Source organism: Orbicella faveolata, unplaced genomic scaffold (genome assembly GCF_042242905.1).
Source record: "Orbicella faveolata isolate gen_17 unplaced genomic scaffold, um_ofav_v1 contig_36, whole genome shotgun sequence".
NCBI classification, from domain to species: Eukaryota; Metazoa; Cnidaria; class Anthozoa; order Scleractinia; family Merulinidae; genus Orbicella; species Orbicella faveolata.
Window position 1 is genome coordinate 2,667,474 of NW_028301565.1, and position 26,405 is coordinate 2,693,878.

Below are 26,405 nucleotides of genomic sequence, written 5' to 3' on the forward strand. Positions count from 1 at the left end.
ATCATCTTTAGGCCTCCATCACAATAATCATTTATCATAATTTTGCGTTTGATTTTTGTCTCCCTTTCCGTTCCAAAGAAACTGATAAAACAGCTTGTTGATCTGATTTAAAGCATTGTAATTCGATGGCAAAGGAGATAGCAAATATACTAACTGCGACGCGGCTAACGATTTCAAAACAGTAATTCTTCCCAGCAAGGTCAGTCTACGGTACTTCCAACAGCTAAGGCCTTTCCTTATCTTTTCCACCTTTTCATCATAGTTTAGCAGAGCAGCTATTTCAGGCTCGACTGATAGTCACAGTCCTAATGTTTTAACTTTGGATTCCGGCCACTTTAAATTCCTTTCCTGGCAGAGAATTATTTAGGGACTGGATATTTGTTTTGATGAATACAACTACCATGATTCCCTGCAGGCGCATCTCACGAAGGGAATTGGCCATTATAGGTATAATACCGTCTTCGATAATCTGACGGAGCCCGCGATGTTATCTCTGTAGGTGCTAAGCAACATATACGGCCTGTCCCTTATTGCGTCATGCTCTGGCGGCAGAATCCTGCATGAGTTTGTTACTTATTGGATAAGAAGAATAGGAAATCGTATGAAAGTACATAAGTATCGCAGCTTGTAATACATTTTCCTGTTCAATAAAAATCAAGTTTATTCACATTAATTCTTTGTCATACAAGACTTTCATTCTCTGTCGAATAAGACCTTCGCAAAAATGTCCAACAAAGTAATGTTCTTTACTTAGCTACGGGCTTAATCAGATTCCTAACGTTTTCTAAATAATTTCCCTTTTTCTGGATGCCAAGAATCATGGAATATGTCTTGATGACGTGGGTTAAAAATTGGTAAAACTGTAAAAACTTTGCTCTGCGCGAGTGAATTCTTGAATATAAGAATGGCTAATGTATACGAATGAGAACAACTCTCCATAAATAATTTGACTGGCGATTAGTTGGAAAAATGATAAATGACAAACGATGTTAGCGGTTTATTTTTTAAGCTTTTTTAAGTCTTGATTTTCTCCCATTTTAAATATATTAAAATATGTCTATATATTAAAAAATGTGCTTTGCATTGTATATTAAACGTTAAGTTCTCTTTTGATAAATTCCTCAATCAATCTCCTAGTTTACTTGCCATGCATTAGCAAAACTCAACCAATTTTTTACACGCGCTGTATCTTGCGGTACGATTAAAACTCGTCATTTAGCAATGGTCACTTCTTCAAATCCGATGACCTTTCTTTTCAAATTTGGTCTGAAAATAATAACGTTACTCTTTTGTGACAAGATAGACATATCATTGCGGCTTAATCTTTTAAACAGATTTGAACCGATACTTTTCATCGTTTTGTACATAAGTGATCCCTTGAGTTCAAACTTCCTCGTTCTCTAACTATCACAAAGATAATTCCCCAGTGAAAGGGAAACCACTTTCATCTAGATTAACAACCGTTGAGGTACGTCTTGGGTAACTTGATGTATCTTCAGTATTAATGTGCCTATAACCCAAAAATTTTCTTTGGGGGATTAAATCTTTGTATTGTATGGAGCAGAATGCTACAAAAAGTCTTGTTTTTGGTTAAAACGGCGATTTTTTATGAATTGAGTCAGTTGCGATTAATTAGCACACGACCGAGGGTAATGGAGACGGGAGCTAATGACGTCAAACAAGGATACTGGCGCCAGTTTTGAACTGAAGAGAAGAGGAGTAGATAATGAACGTTAGTAATGAATTTCCGTAGTATGTCAATGAAATAACCTTTTTCTTGGCGATCTTAAACATTTAAGTTGTTTAGATGTATTGCACGTTTGTTATCCAAACTTTGTCAGATTCTAAACTCTGGAAGACTGTTTCCACGACCTTGTAAACACCAGTTGATATAGCGTACTCATGCAAAGCTGAACCAAATAGACCGGAATCGCTTCGAAGACTTGTAGAAAGAAGTTCAGAATACCCTGACTTGGAATAGCTATTTGCATGGCAATTCGCCGACGAAAGTCTCACGTTTTAATTTTGCGATGGCTATTCGTTCAGATCTGTAAGCTATACACAAATGCGAATTAAAACGCCTCGAATCGAGTCCATCGTTCACGTAGTACATACGTGTAAACAGACTGAGAAGATTTGAAACTCACCAGCTTTCACCAGAATCACTTAATGCATTTAAACAAAGATAATATTTTGAATTCCGTACCAAATCCTGCAACCCGAACAAGCCAAAGCCCCTATAATTATGATTTCAGCTTTACTCATTCTTCGCTGCAGACTCGCCGATCGGTCAAACATGATCATGACATCTTCCCAAATCTTGTTGGCTGAGGCGCTTAATGAACACTACCTAGAACTTGATCAGCTTTCACAGTTTTATACGTAATTTTCTTGCTCAGAATAATGTTACAACAACTCGAGGCAAGCAAGTATATTTGTGCGCATGTTGTGCAAATGATCTCCTTGTATGACGTCACGAAATGCGCTAGACCCAAATCCTTTTGACTTGTACTTTGACCCGGTTATGGTTTTCGTTATAGCGATATTTCACGACTTTGAAAATTCATAAAAAAAAATCGCGGTTTCAACCGAAAGCAAAATTTTTTCGGTATTATGATCACGAATGTATCAATATTGTTTTGAGCTAATACAATTTTGGGGTTGTAGGCACTTTGATAGAAGCTGGTTTCTTCTGACAAGGACCGTAGACTCTTCAAATATCCACCCGTTGTGCAAGAAGTGTGATATTCGTTTCTCCAAGACGGCATTTATTCCACATAGCCAAGATGATGACAGTAATGTCTTCCAGCCATATCCATACAGCATACTCCGCCAGTCCCACAATCGCCCGAGTCTTTGCATGTCTGAAACCCAGTGTAGTATGGAGTTCTTAAGGGACACACGGTGGAAACTGAGGAAAAATAAGCAAACATTTTTATCGACAAAATGTAAGTTAAGGTTGACATCACAACAAGTGTCAACCCCTGATTGGAAAAACTTTCTGCTAACCCAAAAACCCCTTTGCAAATCTCTCTTTGCAAAATTGCTCAGCTTAGCTTAACTGCTGATCAAAACCAATATCGTGCTTCGATCGATTGACTGCCAATTGCGTTGGAAACCCGTTTCTGATTTGCGATCCCTGCATGGATAGATGTCCTGAAGGAGCGATACGTCTTTTTCAGTCTTAGTCAAGCCTACACAGGTCACAGGTCAAACGGAGGTTCAGTGTTCAAATGAAGTTACAGTGGCTGTACAGAACTAGTGGTATGATAAAATCCTGCTACATACGATTCCTTCCATCGTGGAACTTCTGCTCAAACTAAGGAAAGGTTGTAGAAAGTAAAATAAAACTAGTGTGTTACTTCGGGTGCGTTACTAATTTTGAGGATTCGTCAGTTAAACTTGCGCGTGCGCCTTACCTCGTGGAATGCACATCTTTTTTCCGTATGTACATTTGGTGTTGCAGCATGTCATTCCGTTCTCAAAGCAATCGTCATCGTTATTACACGGAAACGAGTAGAGTAAATTGAGACAGCTGAGTGACTTTAAAGGTGGACATGAACCTGCAAATCAGACAATTGAAAGAATACAAGAAAGAGATGTCTCTTTTGCGTTGGTTAGTTAATAAGAATTAGTTTAGCTCTTAAATTAGATCTGCAAGCAATGTTTAATTCGGCGTTTGTCATGAAATAAGTGGCTAGGTGTAGATTGCTTTTTAATGCACTGGCTGAAATACCAATCCTTAGGCTGCTCCAACAATTTTCTTTCAATGATTCACAAGTACATACATACATAGAACTTTATTTTATCTTAGATTTTGAGTAGCCAAAAATAGGCTGGTATCTCCGAGAAAATTAAAATCAAAATAACGTAACACTACGTAAATTGAATAAAATATTAAGTTAGAAGAAATTAAGTACCAATTGAAAAATTCGTTGGGAACAAAAAAGGTGTCCGATCGACGAACTCTCCTTTAATACTTCATCTACAAAAATGGACTTTTTTTAGAACGAAATATATTCCTAACACTAACTCAGGAGTCATTTCTGCTAGACCGTTAGCTAATCAGAAATTATGGTTTACCTTGGTTAAGGATAGGCTTAATAAGCCCAGCCAACCCCTTTCCTTGAATGTCCTGGATCGATGACAGGTCATTGGATTCTGTAACGAAAGCAACCCTACTATCAGTCGAAATCGTCCGTTTAATTCCATCCTCAGGAATAACAATTGTTTATACCTAATTTAGACTACGAGTAGTCCCTCTTTCGCTTAGTCCGTCGTACGTGACGCGAAAGAAAACCGCGAGAAAAAAATGGCCGCGCGAAATCCTGGGGGCAAGGAGCCTCCAGGATTTCACGTACGACGGACTAAGCGAAAGAGGGACTACTCTTAGTGTATACCTAATTTTATCACTTGTCTGTTGTCTGTTATCTGCTCATTTACTTTTGTAACGTTTTCAGTGATAGATAAACTGAATTTCTTACTTTAATCCTAACTGGCTTATGAAATCGGCTTTTGACATTACTCTATAGTTGTTATTAGCGACTTGGAGAACCGCCACTCCCGTAGAGGGAAAGCTTGCCCGTCGTGCTCTGGTAGGTATTAGATCTTGTTTTCCTTGTAGTATTATCGGCCTTTATAATACTACCTTTAAAGATCAAGTACAGAAGAAGTCATTTGCACCGCGAATCAAACTTTGAGGTGTGCCGCGAAACTAAGAGGTTTCATTTGAAGTGTTATAAGCAAAAAGGCTCACCTGATGAATTTTTCAAAGTTTGCAGGTCATCAACTGTTGTTTTATTAAGGGCATTCCCTGAAAAAAAGGAAAAGAAACACTACCCTTTAGAATGAGGCACATTAAAAGTCTCATCCCTACAAAAACAACAGATATTCAGTCAAAGATGAATTGACGGAGTTGTTTGTACTGGAAGGAAGCTCTTTTTCAACGAGACCTGAGCTTTAATTCGCGATCTCTGGTTTTTGATTTTCTCACCATCTCGGATCCCAGTGTGTGGCCTGATAGTACATGGCCAAGGTAGAGTATAGCAACCATATAGTGAGGCGGGGGTGACAAGTTCACTTCTCAATGAGGCTTTGATGTTTTTCGGGCTTCTTTAATTGCAGTCAATGAAATGAAAAATAACCTTGAGTATTATTATTCCTTCACTGAAAAATCCTGTTCGCCTTTTAAATTTGATTTCATTCATAAGCTTCTCTTGATTGCAATAGATGTAGTGTTAGCTTTATAATGGACGAATGAAAATAGAGTTTCTAGAGAGCTGTGATTCACTGCATGATTCTTTTTACCCTTGTGAAATTAAATGGATTTAGGTTTACTAATATTCAAACCAATTCAGTGAACCGATTTTAAAACAATCGTGAACCTCTTACAGTTTCGTTCATGACTTTTTCATTTTGTCTTCCAAGTTTCTGGTAACCAAATGGTCGAAATCAGAACGTGAGATCGTAATGAATATTACACTAAGTAGTCAGAATCATGTTACAGTATTCTGCAGATCCGCTATTTTGGTTATTTTTCTCATCGTGGCCTTGAGGTGGCCTGATAAGACGATGTTAAAATAGTTCAGTCACCGTATTTTGAGGTATTTTGGCCGGGTACAATATTACCTTGAAATTGAAGGTAATATATCAGGTTATGTCTACATTTTTAATAAACCATAAACGAGCAATCACGGTTAAGGATGGAGAAGATTAACAAGGATTACAAACGACCAGCTTTAAAAATTTAGGCCAAACTTTTCAAGATGCGAAAACCGTGACGTTGATTCTTTAAATTCAAATATGTGTATGCACATAATGATGTATGGACTCCCATGTATCAGTGTACTTAAACGTAGGTGCACCAATTACGATCTCTTGCGAAAGGAAAGTGACTTCATGAATAATCCTGCATGGACACAAATAGTCACATGCAGTAGTGGATGTTGTGCATACCATGTGATTTTATGGCTTCTGCAAGTGCTCCGGCGAGAGTCTGGTTACTAGAGGTGTCTGTGAGTGACAATGTACAAAATATGCAAGCATATGAATTGAATAATGGGTATAAATACATAACAATGACAGGAAATAATCGAGGTTACTTGTTTTCCTAATTATATAGCTTGTAACTGAACATTAGTACACAATTTTAAACAGGAATATAAATATGTACAAAGTAAATGTTGTCCGCATGGTCTGTGTAGTTCGAATATATTAATGTATACAAAATAACTAGAGAGGATGTAAATATAAGGTAATACAATAAATTCCCCATACAATCCTTATTTTATAAATAGAAAACATGTTCTCCATGTTTCTATCGAGTTTTAGTGTAAATCCACCAGCGTTCTATCACGAATGCCGTTCTATGATTGGCTACGCTACTCACTATCTATTCTGTAATAGATAGTGAGTAGCGTGACAGTGTGCCCTTGTTAACAAAATGACGGCCGCTCGAAATGTCTGTGAAGAGGATTTAGATAAAGTTTTTAACGACTAGTAGATTTATACGAAAACAATTAGATCATTCGCTCTCGATTTCTATGCGTGATGGTTGACTATCAAAATTTATCTTAATTGCAAACCCATAGCGACCAACCAATGAAGAGCGCCGGACCTATTATATCGGGCAAGGATCAGTTCGCCCAATGACTCCCATTGGGTCTAGAAACAGCCAATCCTGTAAAGCCAACTTTGCTCATGTGGACAGCCCATGCGATTCCACCCGTCACGAAAACATCTAAACAGCGCGAATGGGAACGTTATCCGCAGGGAATAATTTGATTCGAAAATAATCTGAGATGGATTACCTCGGGTGTAAGGCCTCTATGGGGGATGAAAACGTTTACTCTATGTCCTCCCTTAATAATTATTAAGCGTAAGACTGAAATTTATTTCTTTACCATTTAGTTGAGTCTCATTATCGAGGCTATTTGACATGGTCTGATTGACGAGGCTCCCTGAGGATTAAGCGAGTTAATATTAATATTGGACATGCAGGAATATATAAATCGTTCACGATACAGTTACTGCGTCTCGTATTTACCTGGACGAACTTATCAGACGCATTGTTCGTCCTCCTGGGTAAATACGGTTAAAACTGTCAATTTAAAGACTTTTTGTTCCTGCTGTGGTGTTGTATCTTGATTTGCGGTACACGTTGATTCTAAAGAACGTTTAGTTAACAAGATTTGTGCGTAGGCTTATACACAACGCTCTACTGGTCACCTAAAAACTTGTAAAAAAACTGAAATTTACCTAACCCACACAAAGAGCTTAAAATATAGGAGATTTCTTTGGTGTAAGGTTTTGTTTAGGACGTGTATCTAGCTAACGTAGGGTGAAATGGTACGCCTGTTGAGGAACTTTCCGTCCAATTCGGGTGTAACCCACACTACCTACCTTGGTCGGTCTCTGGAATGGTTTCTTTCGTAATTTCATCATTATGAATACCTATATTACAGTACGAAATATGAAAATGTTAGCCTTAATTAAGAGCTTCAATCGTCGAGCGGGTTATGAAAATTTTGGTCTATCAAAAAAGACAGTAGAGTAAACTGAAGGGATTGGAATTCCTTTGTATTGTAATTGGGGGTGTTGTTTCTAATTTGGAACAAATTTTTGTGAAACTTTGGTGGGGAGGATGATTGCAGTTTGACTGCAGTTACAACAGGAGTGTATTTGAATACCTTCTGTTTTGTTCTTTGGAGCATTTTCATGTGAAGTTTCATCTTCTTCACCAGCTGTTGAATTGTTAAGGGTTGTGTTTCTGTTACTTGCTTCGCTATCTCCGCTCCCGCTTCCACTTGAGTCTCCATTGAGTTGACTGAGAGCTGTCGATTTTACAATGAAGAACAGAGAATAATATTTTGTACATACATGCATGTACAGCGGTACGATCAACTTGGAACTGGATCTAGCTTAAAAAAATAACAACTGATAAAAACGCCAGTGTCTCGGTGCGTCAAATTGTTGATCAAACATGGAAATATTGGCCTGAATTCGTGCAGTTATTCCCTTAGGGCTACAGGGAGCTAAATGGGCCGTAGTCAGCCACACCTTTGTTTTTGTTTACACGCCAGAGTTTGGTAAGTATATTTTATTCGGAGCATGTCGAAACAAAGGAAATCGCTGTAAAACTACCAAGGATAATTAAACATACTTTCAGAAACACAAGTTACAGCAAAGCAATAAGATTTCGCTTCACCATGCAATGTCAATAATTTCGATGGCATCCAAAGGCTGACTAGGGTCCTTAAGCGTTAGCAATCCAAAAAAACAACAACAACTACAACGTCAACGAGCAAAATATGGTTTAATAAGTAAGGTGACGAAGTTACGTGCTTATTTGTCTTTTTATATCTCGTGGCTGTCACCCGGAAAGCAGAAACGTAAAATTACCAAGTTCTGCGTATTTTGGAGGATGTATTCCACGACGGCTAATGTTTCGTTTTTCCTTTGGGAACTGATCGCTGGCATTTCATATTCAGTTTTAGCAGGTGTTTAGGTAACTTCGAAATTCGTTGGCAAAGTAAAAATTCATTTTTTGTTAGGTGTCGCCGTCGTCATTGCTTAAGCTTCCTAGTAAGACGGTCCAAGATAAGAAGACCTTAGAGGAACTTCAATGGCCGCTGAGGGTTTGATGTTGCCGTGATCATGCCCAGCAATGAAGGATCCCAAGGCAGATAATTAGAACACTCAATGCAATATTAATAATTAATTACGATGTATCATAAAATGCAACAACAATGACAGCATAAATAAAGGTTACTTTTACGTTTCTAATTATTCTTAGTAGATGGCTAACTTTAGCAATCCAAGGTGCTTTGTGGACAAGTTACCACTTACCACTTTGAAGACCACTTGTGGGTTTGGCTAATATGAGGTCATCATCAATGTTTTCTTTATCTGGAATGAGATTATGAATTTCTTTTTCAAATGACCTAGTTGGACCACCTAGCAGGGTAGAGTAAACTATGATATGTTGTAATAAACAAAATGAAATAATATCTACTCACCATTGTTTTCTCCGACACCAGCATCTATGTCCTCTCCTTCCTCCTTGGAGACTAGGACGAGCAGAAAAGAGAATTTGGTTATTCTTAAGAACTAGACAAGAAACAACCGCGTTCAAATAGTTTAAGTCATGTTCTTAACCGTCCGAAGGATGTTCGCAGAGTAAACGGTGGTTCAAGTTGTTTGATTAGCTAATCACAATAAAACCAAAACAAACCGGTTTGTTTTTGAGGAAACGAAACGAAAGCAATAGCAGTTAGTTATGGGGATGCCTTGTTTTTTTTATTTTAGGAAAAGAAAAGAAAATGCAAGCTGTAGCTTTTCAAAAAATTTTAACGGTTATACTTTTGAAAATGTGTGTTGACTAGCATACGAAAAGTCAAGTTCATGAAATGCATGTTTTTAAATGTTTATCACCGCTGTTTGTTTTATATTTTTAATCAAGCTACGATGGTCAAAGACCAAGATTTTATATGATATTCTTTCAAGTTGTAGAAACACAACAATAACAACAACAACAACAAACGCTTTAATTTATTACCAAAATAGGAAAACTCTTAGTTACAAAAAAGATAATTGAATCAGAAAATTAGCCAGACCCAGAATAATTTAAAAGCTAATCGAGCTGACTGAAATTAAATGTTATTTATGTAAAGGAGTATAACACTCGTGAGAGTTTGGGAGAACTCCAAAAATCTGTGGAAACACTCCATCGGCTCTTGTTCGCACATTAGTTCTACCAAATTTCCACTCGTATTTCTATAACTCGATGAAAATACCGAATGTCAAGATTGATGTCAAGATTCTGATAGTACGGAACCGTTAGTTTTACCACCCCCACTTCTACGACTATATAACCAAATTTTCGCCATGCCACTAAGGTACTGTTCTTGTGTTACCAAACAGGACGGACTCTTTTGTTTCATTTATTTTAGACAGGCTCTTTCTTTTGGTCTATTGCCACTTCTCTCCTGTAAGCCGCTATCTAATGTAAAAGTGTTTTGCACACTTTTGATACGTGTACCTATGTATAGTATGTTATCAAAAGAAAATCATACCTTCTTTGCTGTCTTGTTTAGATACTGGTAAGAAGTCTACTCCCATTCCCGCCGGAATTCCGGTGTTAGAAGGCTTTGGGATATGCTCTGCAACACAAAAACAACATATGCAATATCAAGAGAGTTCTCCTGACAATATGCAACATTTTTCTGTAGGTCAGAATACTCTTGCGTACTTAAGCATGACGTTGTCTGATGAAGAGAAATGCATTAAAATAGAGGAAACATTTCAAGTAGCTCACCTCTGGTTACAGCATCTGCCACGAGACCCTGGTCTAGCTTAGAAGTAAAAGTTTTTATTCCAGCATTTCCCGCGGTTTTTCGTATCTCATCTGTGAAAAGAGCCATGGCAACTATTAGGGTTGAGGAGCAGGCGGCGAATCATTAAAAAATAAAAATAAAAAAGAGATCAATATATTCATTGACCACTCCCCCATTGGGGCTTTTCAGGGCCATTTTTCTACAAGTCCTTTCAGCCTTGTTTGAATTGTGCGAAAGTCATCCATCTAGGTTATGAAATGTGACCCCTACGATGAGCCGTTAAAGCTCCTATGATTTCCAGATAGGAGATATTACATATCTGCAGAGGACCTCTTAAGTCTTCTGCGGCCTTCTAACTTTGACATGAGCGGCATCAGATCCTCTATTGTGCACTAATGATAACGTTTACCTGGAGTTGTTCCTGATGTGTAAGTGGCCACGAATCCAGGTTTGGGTCTTCCAATGCGCTCCTTAGACTTGAAAGCAATCTTGAGCTCGTTGGAGGAAATATTGAAGGCCTTCGGAATCTGATTTCCACAAAGCTTTCTGGTCTTTCCTTGAATAGGTTCGTCTATTACCACATAATCATCTTCACAGCTGTGGTCAGGTAGCAGTAATAGAAATGTTCATTTACGTATTACAAATTTACGGTATCCCACTCTTTTCTTGTGTTATTTTGTTTTCACTTCGGCCAAGATGCGGCTAGAAAAGTTTTTAATAAGTGGATTGAAACGAATTCTCGTTAAATGCTATAACACTGCACTGTACGTGGTGAGTAAAATCACGCTCAGGGAGTCGAAATCTACATCAGTGCGATAGCAATGGTCACTCGAGTCCTTGATAGGATTCATGGCATCTTCAGTACAATACATTTAGCAAAGATGTTTGCTTACTTTGTATTTCCTACGTCAAAAGCTTGGAAAGCGACCTTGATTGGACCCTTTGCAACTTTAATGGTAGTATTGCACTCCTCGTTGCTTGGATACGGCTCTGGATAGTTAGGTGATGTTATCAAACCAACTGGTGAGGTCAGAACAGCACCGCACTGATCTGTGTAGAGAAATTATTAGCCTTTAACAAAATGTTTGTCGAAATCCTTTTAATCATAAAGTAAAGTTGTTATAAGTAGGAAAAAATATCAATGTTGCTTTATTTGATGTGTAATAAATAAAATAACAGTTGAGTTAGCTTATACTAATACACCACCACTAACAGTAAGGTAGGTATTAAAATATATGAGAACTTTACAAATCGTTATCAACTTATTGAACTGTTTTTGCACCCGTAACCAACAGTTTCTTGAAACACCAACATTGTTTGTAAACTTAAGTAAACCTTAAAACTTTGCTGTATTATGGCTTGTTCTTATATACTGAAAAGAAGAAGCCCCTCCCCTTTGCTACCTCCAGGATTGGTTGGCCTGTCGACAGCCTCATAAGATGCACTGAATCCTTGAGCTGTCTGAGATTCGTCAGAAAAAAACTTCACACAAAGTTTGTTTCCTGTGGAAATGAATGGAGCTGGTTCCTGTTTTCCACAGTATTTCGTTTCAGCTTTGAATGACGAACAGTCGCCATCCATAACCTTCACAAAGTCGCCTTTACACTTCTCGGGTCTTGAGGTGTCCTCCGGAGATACCACCTGCATGCTAAAACCAACCAATCAGACAAAACAAAGCTTGAGTTTTCGACAATAGGAGGTTAAGAGATTCATTTTTTGCCTTTCTACATGCAGGTAATCTGTAAGAATAGTATAATTCGCTTTTTATTATTTTAATAACATGCTATTTATTATTGTTATTATTGTTATTATTAACGATTTCTTAAAGCATAAACAAGCGAATATTAACGTTAAAAGCCGACGTTTCGGCGTCATCATGACACCATTCTCAAGGCATCGATATCGCATTTTTTGTTCACTTTGCCTTGAGAATGGTGTCACAATGACGCCGAAACGTCGGCTTTTAACGTTAATATTCGCTTGTTTATTGTTATTGTTATTATTATTATTATTATTATTGTTATTATCATTACTTTCTTTCGGACATAATGGCATTTTGTGGCTCTTTTGCGCTTACTATTTGACGTTGAGCCATCACACTTAACGGCTCTAAAGTTCCAAGCAATTACACAAGGCACTTTTCAAGATTGAGAGTAGAATTGTTTATCAATCTGGAAGTCAACAAAAAAGTAAGAGGAAAGTCAAAAGCTTAACTTTTACCTGTGGAAATTAAGCTTGATAACCTTGTTAGGGTTGACTGAGATAGTTGTAACACACTCCTTGTTATCAGGGTAATCCGCTGGATAGCTTGGTGATGAGAAAGTTCCAACGTCTGTTGTAAAGTTCCCGCCACAATTGTCTGAAATGTATCAAAATGAAATTTAATGTGTGACATATCACTGACTGGTTCAAGGACATGCAATGTCACGACTGGACTCAGTTGTTGTAGAAAAATGTCCAGAGAATCATAGTTTGGCTCTTTAACTAATGCCTGGACTTTACATTGCTTTGCCCCGTCATGATCAAACGTTTCTGGTAGTAGCAAGTAGCAGTAGTTTAAAAGAACTACTTTCCCAACGCAATCCTGGAACCTAGCATGCAGTTTTTGTTGTGTACCCAATTAGTTGTGAAACTAAATACATTGACACATCAATAAAGCTTTTACTTACTTACTTACTTACTTACTTACTTACTTTTCTTACTTACTAGAAATTCTGGCACAACTAAGGCTTGCCACAAGTTGCCCGAAATTTCTCTAAAAGTTGCTCAAAAGTTGCTCCAAAAAAGTCAAAAGTTGCTTTTTGTAACGAAAGTTGCTCAAAAGTTGCTAAAAAAAGCCAAAAATTTTTTGTCTCTCTTCTTTTATTTGGTCTGATGCAAAAATATGCAATCTGTGCAACATAAGTAACATTTTTATGCATTTTTGTGCAATTTTGCGTTGCAACCAGCGTCGCTAAATAAATTTGTTCACAATACGTATGAGTAAATACTACGCATCAATATCAAAATTTTTAACAAAAATGTACACAATTTAAAAAAAAAATTAAAGAAATTCACAAGTTGTCTACTGAAACATTGTAAAATATGGAAGTATATATTGCCAATTACAGCACTAAAAGCTGCTCCGATATCCAGAAAACTAGAAATTGCTCAGAATGCAAAAAGTTGCTCGAAATACGAAAAGTTGCCAAAAAGTTGCCGAGCAACTTATGGCAAGCCCTAGGCACAACTACAATGCGAAGTTTATTCATTTTAACATCTGACTGTTAGCTGCTTATGAATGTAATATTAACTAGTCGCAAAATGAGAGCATATACATTGATTTGATGAAAGTGGTCCAAACTAAGACAAAGGGCTAGTCGTATAATGTTTTTTTTAAACACTTTAAAGCATAAAAAACACATGCAGATTAGAAGGTACAATTTTAGTAATATTAACAAGTTGTCTGGCAAACTTACCATCTCCAGGACAAGGATTGTGTACATTACAGTATTCTTGTGTTGGTGGCTTAAGCGCTGCATCGCATTGGGCCTCTTCCATGTCCATTAGGTTTCCACGGTGATCTGCCTTCATACATTTTACGGTCCGCTTCTGAAGCCCACGTCCGCATTTTGTTGAACACTGTAGGGTTAAAGAGAGAGCAGGTGTTGTCCGGCGTACAGGAGGCTTTGTTTCAATAAAAAGCCATGCGCATGCTTTAGTTAATTGTGTAGAAAGCAGTCTGGAATATTGAGAAAATCATATAGCTCCTTGCAAAAATAGTAATGTGTGTAATGTGTACCTTCAAATTTATTTCTGTCGGAATAAAACGGTCAACTTCTTTCGTTACTTTTTCCATACTATAAGAAAGTGAAATTTGCCATCATATGGGCCTTTCTTTGTTGCTATTTACTCCAACTTGATACAAAATGTTTAGTGATAAGCCACACGCCTACCTGTCCAAATGGCTGAGCCACCCACTCAGATGGGCACGGCACGTTATTACACGCTTCCACCATGGACGGTTTAGGATCTGAGCAGAGTCTGGGGTCTACGTCATATTCAATTCCATCAGCTGCCACTTGCATGCACTTTATTTCACGTGTTCTGTTCCCGCCATTACAGGTCTGAGAACAGTCTTCCCATCCCTCCGGTTTCCAACTATGATAAATATTGAGGTAATCTTTGTTAACCAGTAAGGAAACTGAAGACTTCATTTACTGTGTGATTTCCGGATCTCCCTAGCTAGGCCTCCCATTAAACACCCTGACTGTACTGAAGTGGGTCAGATGTAGACTGAAGTCGGGACCTGCATGTAAATTAAGGGCTATTCCTAATGTCTCGCCGTTCAGACATATGATCAATCTCAATTATAAATGAAGCAATTGCTTTGATGTTTTTATTTTAAAGTGAAGTCGTCTCATGACTACTTACACGGGAGGGCATGGTTGAAAGTTGCAGTGAACTGTCTCACGCGGTGGTCTCATGCCAGCATCACATTTGGCTTGAGTCACTGGTGAACCATCGTCTGACCTTCGACATTCAGCATAGGAAGTCTCCGAACCTAACACAAGGAAAGGGAGTAATAAGGAGACTCATAAAGAAATAATATAGACCTCTTTGGTAAATAAAGGAAAGTATAATTGATAAGAAACTATAGATGTTTTAATAAGTCCAGTGGATCAGTTCACAACAGGATAAGAATTAGCAATTCAACACTTTTAGCTACTTCTCGACTACCTCTATTGTTTTCTAATAAAACTAATAAAAAACATTCGGATGAAATCAGTGAAAAAGAACATTGTTAACAAACACTGATCGCCGCACTACCTCCACCGCAGGATACACTGCAGCCAGATTTGACCACAGCCCAGTAAAAGTCTTCCTTCTGTGTGTCTTTGGTGATGCTTTCAGGAGAGGCGATTTGTCCTCTTCTGTCGACATCATAACCCATGCGCTTCAGCCAATCCAAGGCACTTGTGATAAGGTTAGCAGCTCCCGGAGTAACTTCCTTCTTTGTGCTTGTGCTGTTTCGTGCTACGCTGTCTCTGGATCCCGGCAAGCAAGTACTTCCATCTCCATTGCACACACCGCATCTATCGATTACTGCATTAGAACCAATTACGCCATCACAACCAACTTTCTATTGAAGAGATAACAACAATTGTCAGGCTCGTGCTCATAACTGTTTACAAAACCTGGGTGACATATCAATTTGAATTATGTATACATGGCGAGGCGGATACGGTTGATAATCACACAGGAAATAATATGTACCTTTTTCACTCTAAAGAGAATTAAGAGATATTAGCGGTGATGATCTCAGATGACAAATGATATAAACTTGGATGTTACCGCAGGGAGATATAAAGGTCAAAACATTTACCACCAAAAGTTATCAATTGTTTTATCAACTTACCGTACATTGTCCCTCGATACACTTGTCAAGAGAATTTTTTTCACAGTCCGTGCCGTCGACAACGTTTCCAAAGGCAAAACCTAATCCAGTTCCTTTGATAAAACAGCCCAGAACACACTTGCTCTCTGCAAACAAACGTTTAGTTCTTCACGATTCAGTTAACTGCGATAAACCTTTTTTTGGTTTAGTTGGCTCTATCTAGCCCGCACTTTCAACTGAAAATTGCAGCAAGCTTCCAATAACACCAAAATGTGATATCTATCAGTAACATTAGGCGATTTGCAAGGTGGCGTCACTTGCCTACAACCACATGTACCACAATCCTTCCCTTTTTTTTTTCTTTTTCTCATGCTAACTAGGATCCTGCTATGGTTTAAAAACTAAAAGAATGAAGGAAAAAGAAATAAGTTACATGGATATTTGTAGTTGTAGTCAGATGATCGCGTAAGCGTACAATTGAATTGAAGCAAAGGGATACTGAATTTGAAAAGCTGATCTGCCGTAACCACATTAACATTCGTTACGCTATGCGTGATTGGCGTACCTAAATTAACACCCATTCAAAAGTGAGGTGTCCCTGATTTTCCGTTTTCCGTGAGATGCCCGACTTAATTTTATTGTAACGTGGTAATGTGGAATCCCTTTTTTATGTTGCACATTTATAAAATAACTACACTGTTGACTTTTGTTGAACAGCTAACTCTATAGTTACAATTGATGACTATGCTGGATAGAGACGATTTTCTTGAAAATGGATATAACATGGTAAGCACACACAAGATCTTACTTAACGTTGAAGGTTTCCATTCCCACTCGTAGTACTGATCGTTGAACAATTGTGAGTTTTTTACTTGACATTGCTGGTTTCTGAATTCCATTGAGTCAGGCGAACAGGACTAAAAAGAGAACAGAATGTCGGAGTTAGATAAAGTTCCCAAGATGAACAGATTTCCGTCTCAAAGTACTTAAGGCAAACCCACCATTCGTTTATGGTACATGCCGCTTCAGGTAATTTTAAAGAATCGAAATAGAGCTTCGTTAGTGTCGATTCCTGTCTTGGTGGAATGAAGCCACTTAGAATATTGACGCACACCCTGGACGAGATGCTAGTCCGTCCAGGTTGACGCTTACAGCTTACTGGTTCCCATTTATACTTCTGGGAGGAGAAAGACACTGCGATATTTATGTGTCTTGCGTCGTTTAATCGAGTAACTTACCCCAGTGTTGCACAGTTTGTATTCCCTTTCCTCTCCTTCACAGCGCTTCCCGCCATTTTTGGGGCTGAATTTTAAATACAACATATCTTTTACTACAGCCATTTGTATTAAAAGACAGGGCTTTCTTGTTTTTTAACGACTTGCAATAATTAACATATGGCATACTTGTTCTCCCAATTTCTTACATCTACAAATATATTTACTAAATTCACAAAAATACTACGCTCTTAGTAAAGTGTTGTGTAAGGGTTGCTACTCATTCAAATTACAAATGTACAATGCTTCCCTAGAAGTAAACCTGTCGCTTTAAACAAAATCGTGTTTAAACAAAGGATTGTTATTGTTGTTTTTGTTCTTCTAAGCTGAGTGTAACCTTCGCTTTAATTTACGCTACCGAACGTGCTTTGATCAATGGCGAAAGACCTTTTCTGAGGAAAACAAATATGAATATTTACCGAGGTGCGATGCATCTACGTTCTCTGTATTGCACACCTCCTCCACATGTTCTACTGCAGTCGGAATACTTATCGGACCATTTGGACCAGCCACCGTCTACGGTGTCAGGTCCTTCAGTGCCCAGAGGTATACACTGACCCCTTCTACACCACTGCAACACGGAATCGTTTTGATAAGTATTGTAAGTTATGTAAATAGCTTTATTAGTATTGTAACTAAGTGTATGGTATAAACAATAAAAGTTTATTATCAAAAAAAAAAAAAAAAAAACCATCAAAGTGAAGGAACGTTATTAGGCTATCATTCAGGAGCGGATGATAACACTGAGATTTCTTTGCAACTATTTTTAGTACTTAAGGCTGCCAGCGATGATACGTTTTAATGAATCCCACTGTTCCATCTTCATTAAATAAACCAGGTTTCTCTTGCAGTAGCCCAAACCAAGAACAGAATTCCCCCAAGTTATCCGTCTTACAACAAAATGTGATACATTTACATTTCTTTCTTGCTACAAAATATATTCCAGTTACCATTACAGGACCTAAGTTCCTGTCTTTTCTAAAAAACCGTTTCGAATGGTCGAATAACGCGTTAACAGTTACCTTGCTATCTCCACACGGAGTGCCGTCAGCTGCAGGTATCTCAGCCGTCTTGCAGTTTCCACTTCCCCCAGGCACCTCACACCAGAGCTTCACGCAGATTTGCTGTAAATGCACACGATGGGAAAGTTATAACTACAACAAAACTTATCCTTAAGGCCTGTCCAAACGGTAAATGTTTGGTGACCAAATATTATCAAACATTGTTTGGTGACCAAACATGCTGATGTTGAAGTGAGTGGCCAAACGGTTAAAACATGTTTGATCAAACACAGATGAAACTATGGATACAAGCCGCTGAGCAAGCGTGGGACGCATGCGCTCGCCAAACATGTTTGATACGGCTGTCCAAACGAACAAAACATCGCCCATCAAACACGAGAATAAAAGAAATGTTTTAAGTTGTTTGATCGAACGTTTGATGGCCTTCAAATTTTATCAAGCACGATCAAACAGCACCAAACAAGGTTGCCAAGCGGTAAGATGTTTGGTCACCAAACAATGTTTGATGTTGTTTGGTCGCCAAACATTTCCCGTTTGGATAGGCCTTTACTGGTTATTTCGTGTTTTTTCTTGAAAAATAATCTAAGAATAATCTTTCAATTCATCTCTGGTGTAATTTTTGCTGAGACTATAAAATAAAAAAGATCGATACAAACCACCTCAGATATAAGAAATATTACACGAAGTAAGTTCTGTCTAATAGTCTTAGTATTCAGTGAGGTATCATTGCCCAGTTATCATTAGCTGATTAGTTCTGGTACCTACTCTCAAGAACTTGGCGTAGCTTTTTGAAAATGAACACTCACGTCCATAAACTTTTGTCCTCCACAGAACTTAGCAGCCTGTCCGTAAGCCAGCTGACACTGTTCATGGGCGTCATACAGTCTACCGGGCTTGTCCAGAGTCCTGATTTCTATCACATTCGTTTTGGTTGGGTTATCATCCAAGCAGCGAGAATCCTCTGAGCTAAGTGATACAGTAGTGCTCTATTATTTTGTAGTCTATTTACATGTCTGGTTGTTTTACAGCTGTATATGAAAAGTTATGTCTGTGAGCTACATTTAGTGAGTAGCCTGCTGAAGTTTTCAAGTTTTCTTCTTTCAGCCATTGATAACCAAATTAGAGATACGTGCAGCTATATATTAGCTGCCAAGAACCTCGAGTCATAAATATATTCGTTACATTATTCCACGTATCCGTCCGATTTATATTCATCAGGGTCGGCCACGCTTTTTGATATACGGTATACAGGGGGATTTTAAATCAAGTAAACGGTATTTTGATGCTAAAATCGGGCCTTTTATGGGTATAAAGAATACCATGTTTTTTTCAAATTTTGGTATTTCGCATGAATTTGAGAGGACATTTTTTGGTATAATGGGTTTTAATTTTCAGGTATACTGGTATACCACTCCCCTCCCCAATGGCCGACCCTGATTCATGGATAATTGTTACGTGGAATCAACTACTGCACAAAATAGCCAGCTAGAGACGTTGAAAATAAACTGTATTATTTTACAATTTAGCATGCAAAACTATTCAATTTTAACGAGACGTAAATGATGGAAACGTTGGCAAAACTCTGTTTTGTGGACATTTGACAGTCGGGAAGTTCATGGAATGGTTAGGAATCTTGTTGAAACTAAGTATTTATGAAATAAGCAATTATTATTTTGTTTGCCTTAGTACGTACTTTAAGAATTGTTGCAAGTAGTTCTTACTGCAAGCTGACCACTGGAAAGCTGACTGCTTCCCTGCCGGGTAAGATGCCATGATGTTCACACCATCAGGACACGCACCTCTGTCGTGGTTCATTCCAAGACTGAGAATAGCAACAGCAAAAAGTTATTACAATGTACTTGCTGATATATTAAAACTGAAAGACTTGGTATAATACACTTAAACGCTAAAAAAACATCAAAAAAGATGTCTGATCATAGCTCACCTGTGTCCTGTTTCATGTGCGAGAGTCATTCCAAGCATCAAACCGTTGTCTTGACCAACACTAGCAGAATTGGGGAAGCTGCACATTCCACGCGTTCTCGTAAGACCTGTTGGAAATTTAGCATTAATAGAGTGTTTTTAAAACATTCTAATTTCCTATTTTTTATCAACATTGAAGGTCGCCTTGTACTCTTAGAACAATGTCCAGCAGACTAGTAACGAGATCCATTAATGAAGAGATATTTATCGCCCATATTCCCTGACACAAAAAGAAAAGGCCTGTCAGTCAGTTGGGAGAAACAATATTTTGTGCTCGGCACAATTAATTTGCTGCAGGTAACTTGTCGTACGGGACATAGCAATAATACGGTAAGAACTGTGGAGAAATGAGAATACCTAATGTCTCGCAAGGTTGGTTCTTGTCTTTACAAATATTATATCTGAAAAAAAAAAAACAATAATCAGTATACAATAATCATATTTTTGTAAAGAGATACAAAGAAAAAAGGCAGAGATAATGAGGATATCATAGGCTACGCAGTAAGCCGGCACATTTCATATAAGTAGCTTCTGCTAAAAACAAGGATTAAAAAGGAGTCTCGACAAAACTTATATTAACAGTCAGGAACTATTATTGGGTGAAAGTTTATATGAGTGGGTGCTTTTTTATTGAACGACTGTTTTACCTCGTAAATAAAGTGGCATAATCGTAGTGATTTTCATCGTTGTCCAAAGGATTGTTATTCCGCTCCGCCCATCTGCCAAAGCTTTCCAGTGTATTGCTTGCGTGGTGGTTAACAACAAGTCCTGACTAATGAATAAAAATACTGAAAATTAGACTGACAGCTGGAACTAATACTTTGCTGTCACAAATACTAAAATCAGAACACCCCCTTTAATAACGTGACGTTTGGTTTAAAAACTGGCAAAGGAAATATGGGGTAAGTGTGCATTGAAGAAACGGCATCAAACAGTAGTTCTCGTTATTCTTTTGGATCAAATATTATTTATTTATGAAGAAGAAAGAACCAACTTGAAATCACTGTTCCTTGGGTCCACTCATATTTTATGAGATTGATAAGCCTTAAAAAATCAAAATCGTTGTTGCCCTGATGCCAGATGAATTTACAAGTTAACAACGACCTTCAATATCAATGGATACAAGTACTTCTGCAATGTTCCAATTAAATTTGCCAGATGAGTTGGTCTCATCTCGTGGCATTCCCCAAACATTTAACTTAGAATTAGCATTTCAACATATAATATAGTTATTTTACCTGCGGAGTTGTTAGAATCTGCATTCTCCTAACTACAAAATTCACTTGATTCTGGCCAATGCTTCCATCTCGCAGAAGGTTTGAGGCCTAAACAATAAAGATGAAGATGAATTGTTGACACAGTGATGAACAGGAATATACCCTGTCGAAACCCTGGTTTTATCCAAATGGTGAAATAGATGAACGAATAAAACGCAGCAACGGCAACATCAAAGATTTGGAGAAAAACATGCTCTTCACTTATCAACCAAGCGAGTTGGAAAAACTAAATTAAAGAGAATGTTACACTCTTCCACTTATGTACAGCGATTTGATTTTGGTACTGACTATCAAATGTTGAAAGTTGGCTTGGGTGAAATGTTGAAAATTTGTCAATTTTATGGATGATTTCCAAGGGATATTTTGTACTAGATTTTGTATAAAGATTTTAGAGAAATTTGATGTACGATTGCTTTGTAGAAAGCTGAAATAATATCATAGAAAATCAGATAAATCGACTTAAATCATGATTCTTTCTAACTCAAGTCAAATGATCCACATATGGTCAACACCTATCCTAGCTAATTCATGTACTCCTTATCTTGCCTGCGGCACTCATTTTTAAACATAGATTCAATCATAGTATCAAGTTCCTTGCCCAAGAACATGATACGTGGATTATGATCAGGCCCATTTCGAGGCCTTAATGAGGCATGGTGGCCTCATGGTTAGTGCGCTCGTCTCCAGATCGAGCAGTCTGGGTCCGAGCCCTGGCTGGGGACATTGTGTTGTGTTCTTGGACAAGACACTTTACTCTCACGGTGCTTCTCTCTAGCCAGGTGTATAAATGGGTACCGGCGAACTTAATGCTGGGGGTAATCCTGCGATGGAATAGCATCCCATCCAGGGGGAAGTAGAAACACTCCTAGTCGCTCCATGCTACAGAAACCGGGATAAGCTCCTGATGAGCCTGGCTCGTAGCAGTCTTAGCCTTCTACCCATTCCCAGGCCTCTGCAAGTATGAGCTGGCTCACTTACCTAGGAGATTTCAAATCTAAGTCTTGAGGCATGCTTTATTTTTCGTTCATTAATTTGTTAAATACTATAGAGTTGTATTGTACAGTTTGGAATTGTATTTGTTACTTACAATATTGCATGCGGACAGCGCGTATTGCTTCGCGGCGTCTTCTCCGTGGAAATTCGTCATCTTTGGATCAACCACAACCAAGGTCTCTATGTATTTCTCTTCTCCAGGCCCAGCTGGTCCGTGCCTTTGCGAGGGTTGCGTATCATTCAACGAACGTATTAGGCGAATTTTTGGGTCATCTGTGCAAACGAATTATATATATACACTTATGCATCAAACAACCATTTGGGGACAGTGTGTAAAGAGATGCATGAATATTCATAAAATTGAACGTCTATAATTTACTTGCCAAGAAGAATAATAAAGCAGACACAGATACAACATGTGTACCATATTTCGGCCAGCCAAGCCAGCCTTCGAAACTGAAAACTGAAAACCATTCGAGCCAAAGCTATTTGAAAAGAAATGATCGTTACAAAAAAAGTGTTACCTTCGGTTCCACAAGCATGTACTTCCCTCTTTTCTCTAGCGGCATTAAGGGCTTGTCTTTTATCAAGGTTAGCAGCTCTTCTATAAATTATATGAGGTTTACTTCTACCATTAGTAGTTACTTTGTCATGCAAGTGAGTCGGAAGTGGTTCCAGGAAATAGGCTTCGTCCTCTGTGTGAATTAACCCAGTCTAAAGCAAAAAGAGAGCGTGAAAAGACATCAGAAATGCGTAATTGTAGGACTCGACCGCGTTAGTTTGATTGAGCTGTTTGTGGCGTTTCCCGTGAGGCCAAAAATTGCGGTTTGAATTGCCGTACACTTCCAGAGCGAATGGAACAACATTTTCCGGAGAAAAGCAGAAAACCTCGCGCATTATACCCAAACTTTCGAAAGTGTCTCACCGAGAATTTTCTGTTCCAGTTTATTTTAATCCCCCTGGAATTTGCAAACATTTCGGTTACCTGGATTGCAGTTTGAAAATTCAATAATTTTTTTGATTTTTCAGAAACTTTCTCAGGAAATCTCCCTACCATAAACCCTCGTTTCTAGAGTCCCGGAGTTTGTGGTCGAAGGGACAAGGCGCCCTTGAACACTTGGCTTACACTGGAACGCTTTTCGATCCTCGTTGCTGACTTCATTTGAGCCTTTTGATTGGTTGATGGTCTCCACTATAAAGCTTATCCAATTCAAAAACGGTTGGAAGCGTTTTGGCAGTTCAACTAAACCACATGGACAGTTATCTATACTTAGTGAAAGTTGAGACGGTTTACATTCAGATATGACGTGAATGATTGTCCAATGCAAATAGCAACAAAACTGAACTCTGAAATCCCTTGTTTGCGTAGTATTGTGCACTATGCTACTAACTGAGAACACAATGACTAAGATTGCCGAATGCCAAAAAAAGTTACACAAGTCAACTTATTAAATTAGCGTAGTCGAGGAGTTGAACTTGGTGAAGCTGCGCTACAAATCAAGCAGCGACTAGATTAAGAGATAGAGCGGGGGACGAAAACTAGGTCGTTGTTCTCCTCCTTTATTGACCAAATACTCAGTCTTGCCGTGTCCTTAATTGTACATACAGACCTAACAGTTACTTCCAAGGGGAAGAAATGCATAGACGAGAAGTGGTAGTTGCTGCGTGCACTTACCAGTCCATGACAATTGCTCATTGCTACTGTTGATCTTGATCTAGCTTTCACTCTTCCGACGTAGTGGCAATTTTCCATGGTATGCCGTTTTAAAACTCTTCCATGTTTTCCTAAAACCTCCACTTTGAACGCAGGTGCTAATAGTCTCCTGTTTCGTTTTAAATGGAGATGAAGATCATTTCCAAAAGCTGACACCTTAAAATGCACTTCTTCGTTGTGATCTACCTCCTCTGAAAAGCGGCGAATACGTATTCTCGGATACGATAGTTCGTGAGAGACGATGCTGCCTTCCTCGTCCACTTGAATTGGATGCACAACGTTGTACTCAGGTACTAAAGGTGATTAAAGATAGAAACACGTAATAAGGTTCAGATATTAAATTATTTTACCCCCTTTACTTATAATGATGCCAGATTGGAAAGACTATTGGGATAGGACAATCTGCAACTAGGGGGCTCGAACCCAATTTCTAACTTAAGAAATGAGTTGAAAAAATTTGTTTGAACTTATTAAAGCGATAATTGTTATATAATATTAAGTCCTATGTAATCAGGATTTGTCCAAAAGAACTCAGGGGCCGGGCAGTGGATAAGCAGTAAACATTTCAATGTCCGTTGATATAGGTATGTTCCTTATATAGCATGCAGGGTCCAGTGCCAAGATTTACAGGGTAAGGGAATCTGAACAGGGTCTTGATTCCTCTGGGCTCTATTTCCAGCTGTTTAAGAAGATCAGAACGAACGCAATCATGTAGATGGGGTAAGAAAGGCGGGTTGGCAAAACGACAGGAAATGGGTTCTAGGTCTCATCAAGCACGTAGTTGTCTTGATCCCCAGTTATTTTAAAATTCCAAGCCACGTGAGATATGTTTCCCCAGGCTTTCATCTTTGTCGTTCGCTTCTGTTTGCACTATTAAAGTGCTTGGGTGTGTTAATGCAAAGTTATCGGCCAAGTTTAACTTCCATTTTTATGTCGTTCGCAAACAAAGATAACCGTCGAGCTCCAACTTACCCAGTATGTGGCCTCACCCTTTTGAAATCACAGTGTGATATAATTAACTTTTAAAACTTGTTAAATGGTAAACAGGTAAAAGGAACATTACCGTCGTTATGGGAATCTATTCCAAACAAGCGGGAGAGATCTCTGGTTGTCATATGTCTATGGATGCCGTGGGAATAAGGCTGCATCAAAAAGTGAAAAACAAATACAGCCATTAGTGTTATCGTTACGAATGTTTATGTTCCTAACCGTTTTAATCTTAACTGGACACCGAAACACCGATCGCATCACTGAAACACCGAAACAGGACGAGGCCCTACCATGTCACTTTGTCTCACCATATAGTTGCTATGGCAGTCGTGGACAGTGGCTGTACAAGCGAACTTTTATCCATAATTGGCAAGTTAAATGAAACAATGCAAAATCACGGCCTACGGTCAATGTCCATTCCACTCACTGGGAGCAAAAGCTCTAGCCTGATTACTTTCGTCAAGAGCGCCGTGTAAATTGAAGGTTAGCAATAACGCCACATTGGTTCCACTTAAACACGTTTTGTTTTTTCCTGAGCCTCGACCATGTTTCTCCACTACCGTGTTATTATCAAGTCACCGTAGGCATGTAATAATGCATGGTAGTTTACTCAACAAATTAGTTACTAGAATAATTTCGTGAACACACCAAACATGAGGAATTGATTTGCCGTTCGACATAACTTTCACATACAAACCGGTCTATCTATTGATGGTAATCATGAACAAACTCTCATGTACTTACATGCGTTTTGTTCAGTTCACCAATGGATAATGAACATAAGCACAGAACCAGTTTAAAGATCTTGAAACATCTTTCTCCCCCACCATCCATAGCGGCACAAGTGTAAACGACGTTTCTTCTTCTAATCAATAAAATCGACAAAAAGACAGAATATTAGTCGATACGTCTGTCGATTTGAAAAATATGGAGATAATATTTACTAATCAAAACTTCACTGCCCAATAATTAAAAGATTTCAATACCTTACACCCTCATCCTAGCAACATTTCATATTCGTGCGAAGCACTCTCCCCAGTCAGTTATTTTGAAATCGTATAAAATACTCTATTTCCAATAATTTATCGGTTTCCCTATATTATTGTGGCGACTTGAAAATTAAATTAAGTTAACACTCGAATCGTGACCCTCGACAAAGATATGTTAAACACACACAGAGAAACAAATCCAAACAAATCGATCGGAAAATAACAGCAGGCTAAACGCTCTGATTCGCCCGAGTGATTTAAGGCGTTTATTTGGCGTGACAGCCGTGGTACAAGCTTACCTCCGAGTGGCTTGGTGCTAGCTAAATCACCTTTTTATCCCTGCAGGATTAAAACTTTGAAAAACTTCTTGTATTCTTGTATTAAAATGCCGCGATATTTTCATAGCTTGGCATGGTTTTCAGTTTGTTATTTTTTCCTATCCCTATGTTTCT

The 26,405-nt window shown here is 38.4% G+C and overlaps 1 protein-coding gene across 3 annotated transcripts; it reads right to left on the bottom strand.

The window, feature by feature from the left end:
* Positions 1-635: 635 nt before the first annotated feature.
* On the bottom strand, positions 636-26,405 carry LOC110061980 (A disintegrin and metalloproteinase with thrombospondin motifs 6-like). 3 transcript variants are annotated; one of them, XM_089275085.1, is made up of 37 exons: positions 26,253-26,405; positions 25,709-25,829; positions 25,038-25,116; positions 23,936-24,267; positions 22,785-22,974; positions 22,355-22,533; positions 21,229-21,315; positions 20,638-20,762; positions 20,348-20,391; positions 19,953-20,058; positions 19,701-19,829; positions 18,814-18,973; positions 18,008-18,109; positions 17,405-17,556; positions 16,950-17,013; positions 16,520-16,628; positions 15,733-15,857; positions 15,144-15,456; positions 14,748-14,877; positions 14,270-14,474; positions 13,793-13,955; positions 12,555-12,693; positions 11,738-11,982; positions 11,228-11,384; positions 10,744-10,931; positions 10,316-10,405; positions 10,074-10,160; positions 9,018-9,068; positions 8,848-8,907; positions 7,689-7,832; positions 7,402-7,452; positions 6,903-6,959; positions 5,956-6,012; positions 4,757-4,813; positions 4,084-4,161; positions 3,420-3,563; positions 636-2,911 (listed from the first exon to the last, which is right to left on the bottom strand). In XM_089275085.1, exons 2-37 carry the CDS (start codon positions 25,796-25,798, stop codon positions 2,769-2,771), a joined length of 4,632 nt encoding a protein of 1,543 aa, XP_089131211.1. In that variant the 5' UTR covers positions 25,799-25,829; positions 26,253-26,405; the 3' UTR covers positions 636-2,768. The 3 variants fall into 3 exon arrangements, with proteins under 3 accessions (XP_089131211.1, XP_089131212.1, XP_089131213.1); XM_089275086.1 differs by lacking the exon at positions 26,253-26,405 and adding an exon at positions 25,951-26,167; XM_089275087.1 differs by lacking the exon at positions 5,956-6,012.

Bases quoted from the DNA above. Each gene is read 5' to 3' on its own strand.
- LOC110061980 (XM_089275085.1), bottom strand. From the start codon at position 25,798: ATGGATGGTGGGGGAGAAAGATGTTTCAAGATCTTTAAACTGGTTCTG. The intron at 19,830-19,952 runs GTGAGCTATGAT...TGCTATTCTCAG, and splicing joins GCACATGAAACAGGACACAG to TCTTGGAATGAACCACGACA. The intron at 17,014-17,404 runs GTAAATATTCAT...TTTAAAATTCAG, and splicing joins CGTAGATGCATCGCACCTCG to CCCCAAAAATGGCGGGAAGC.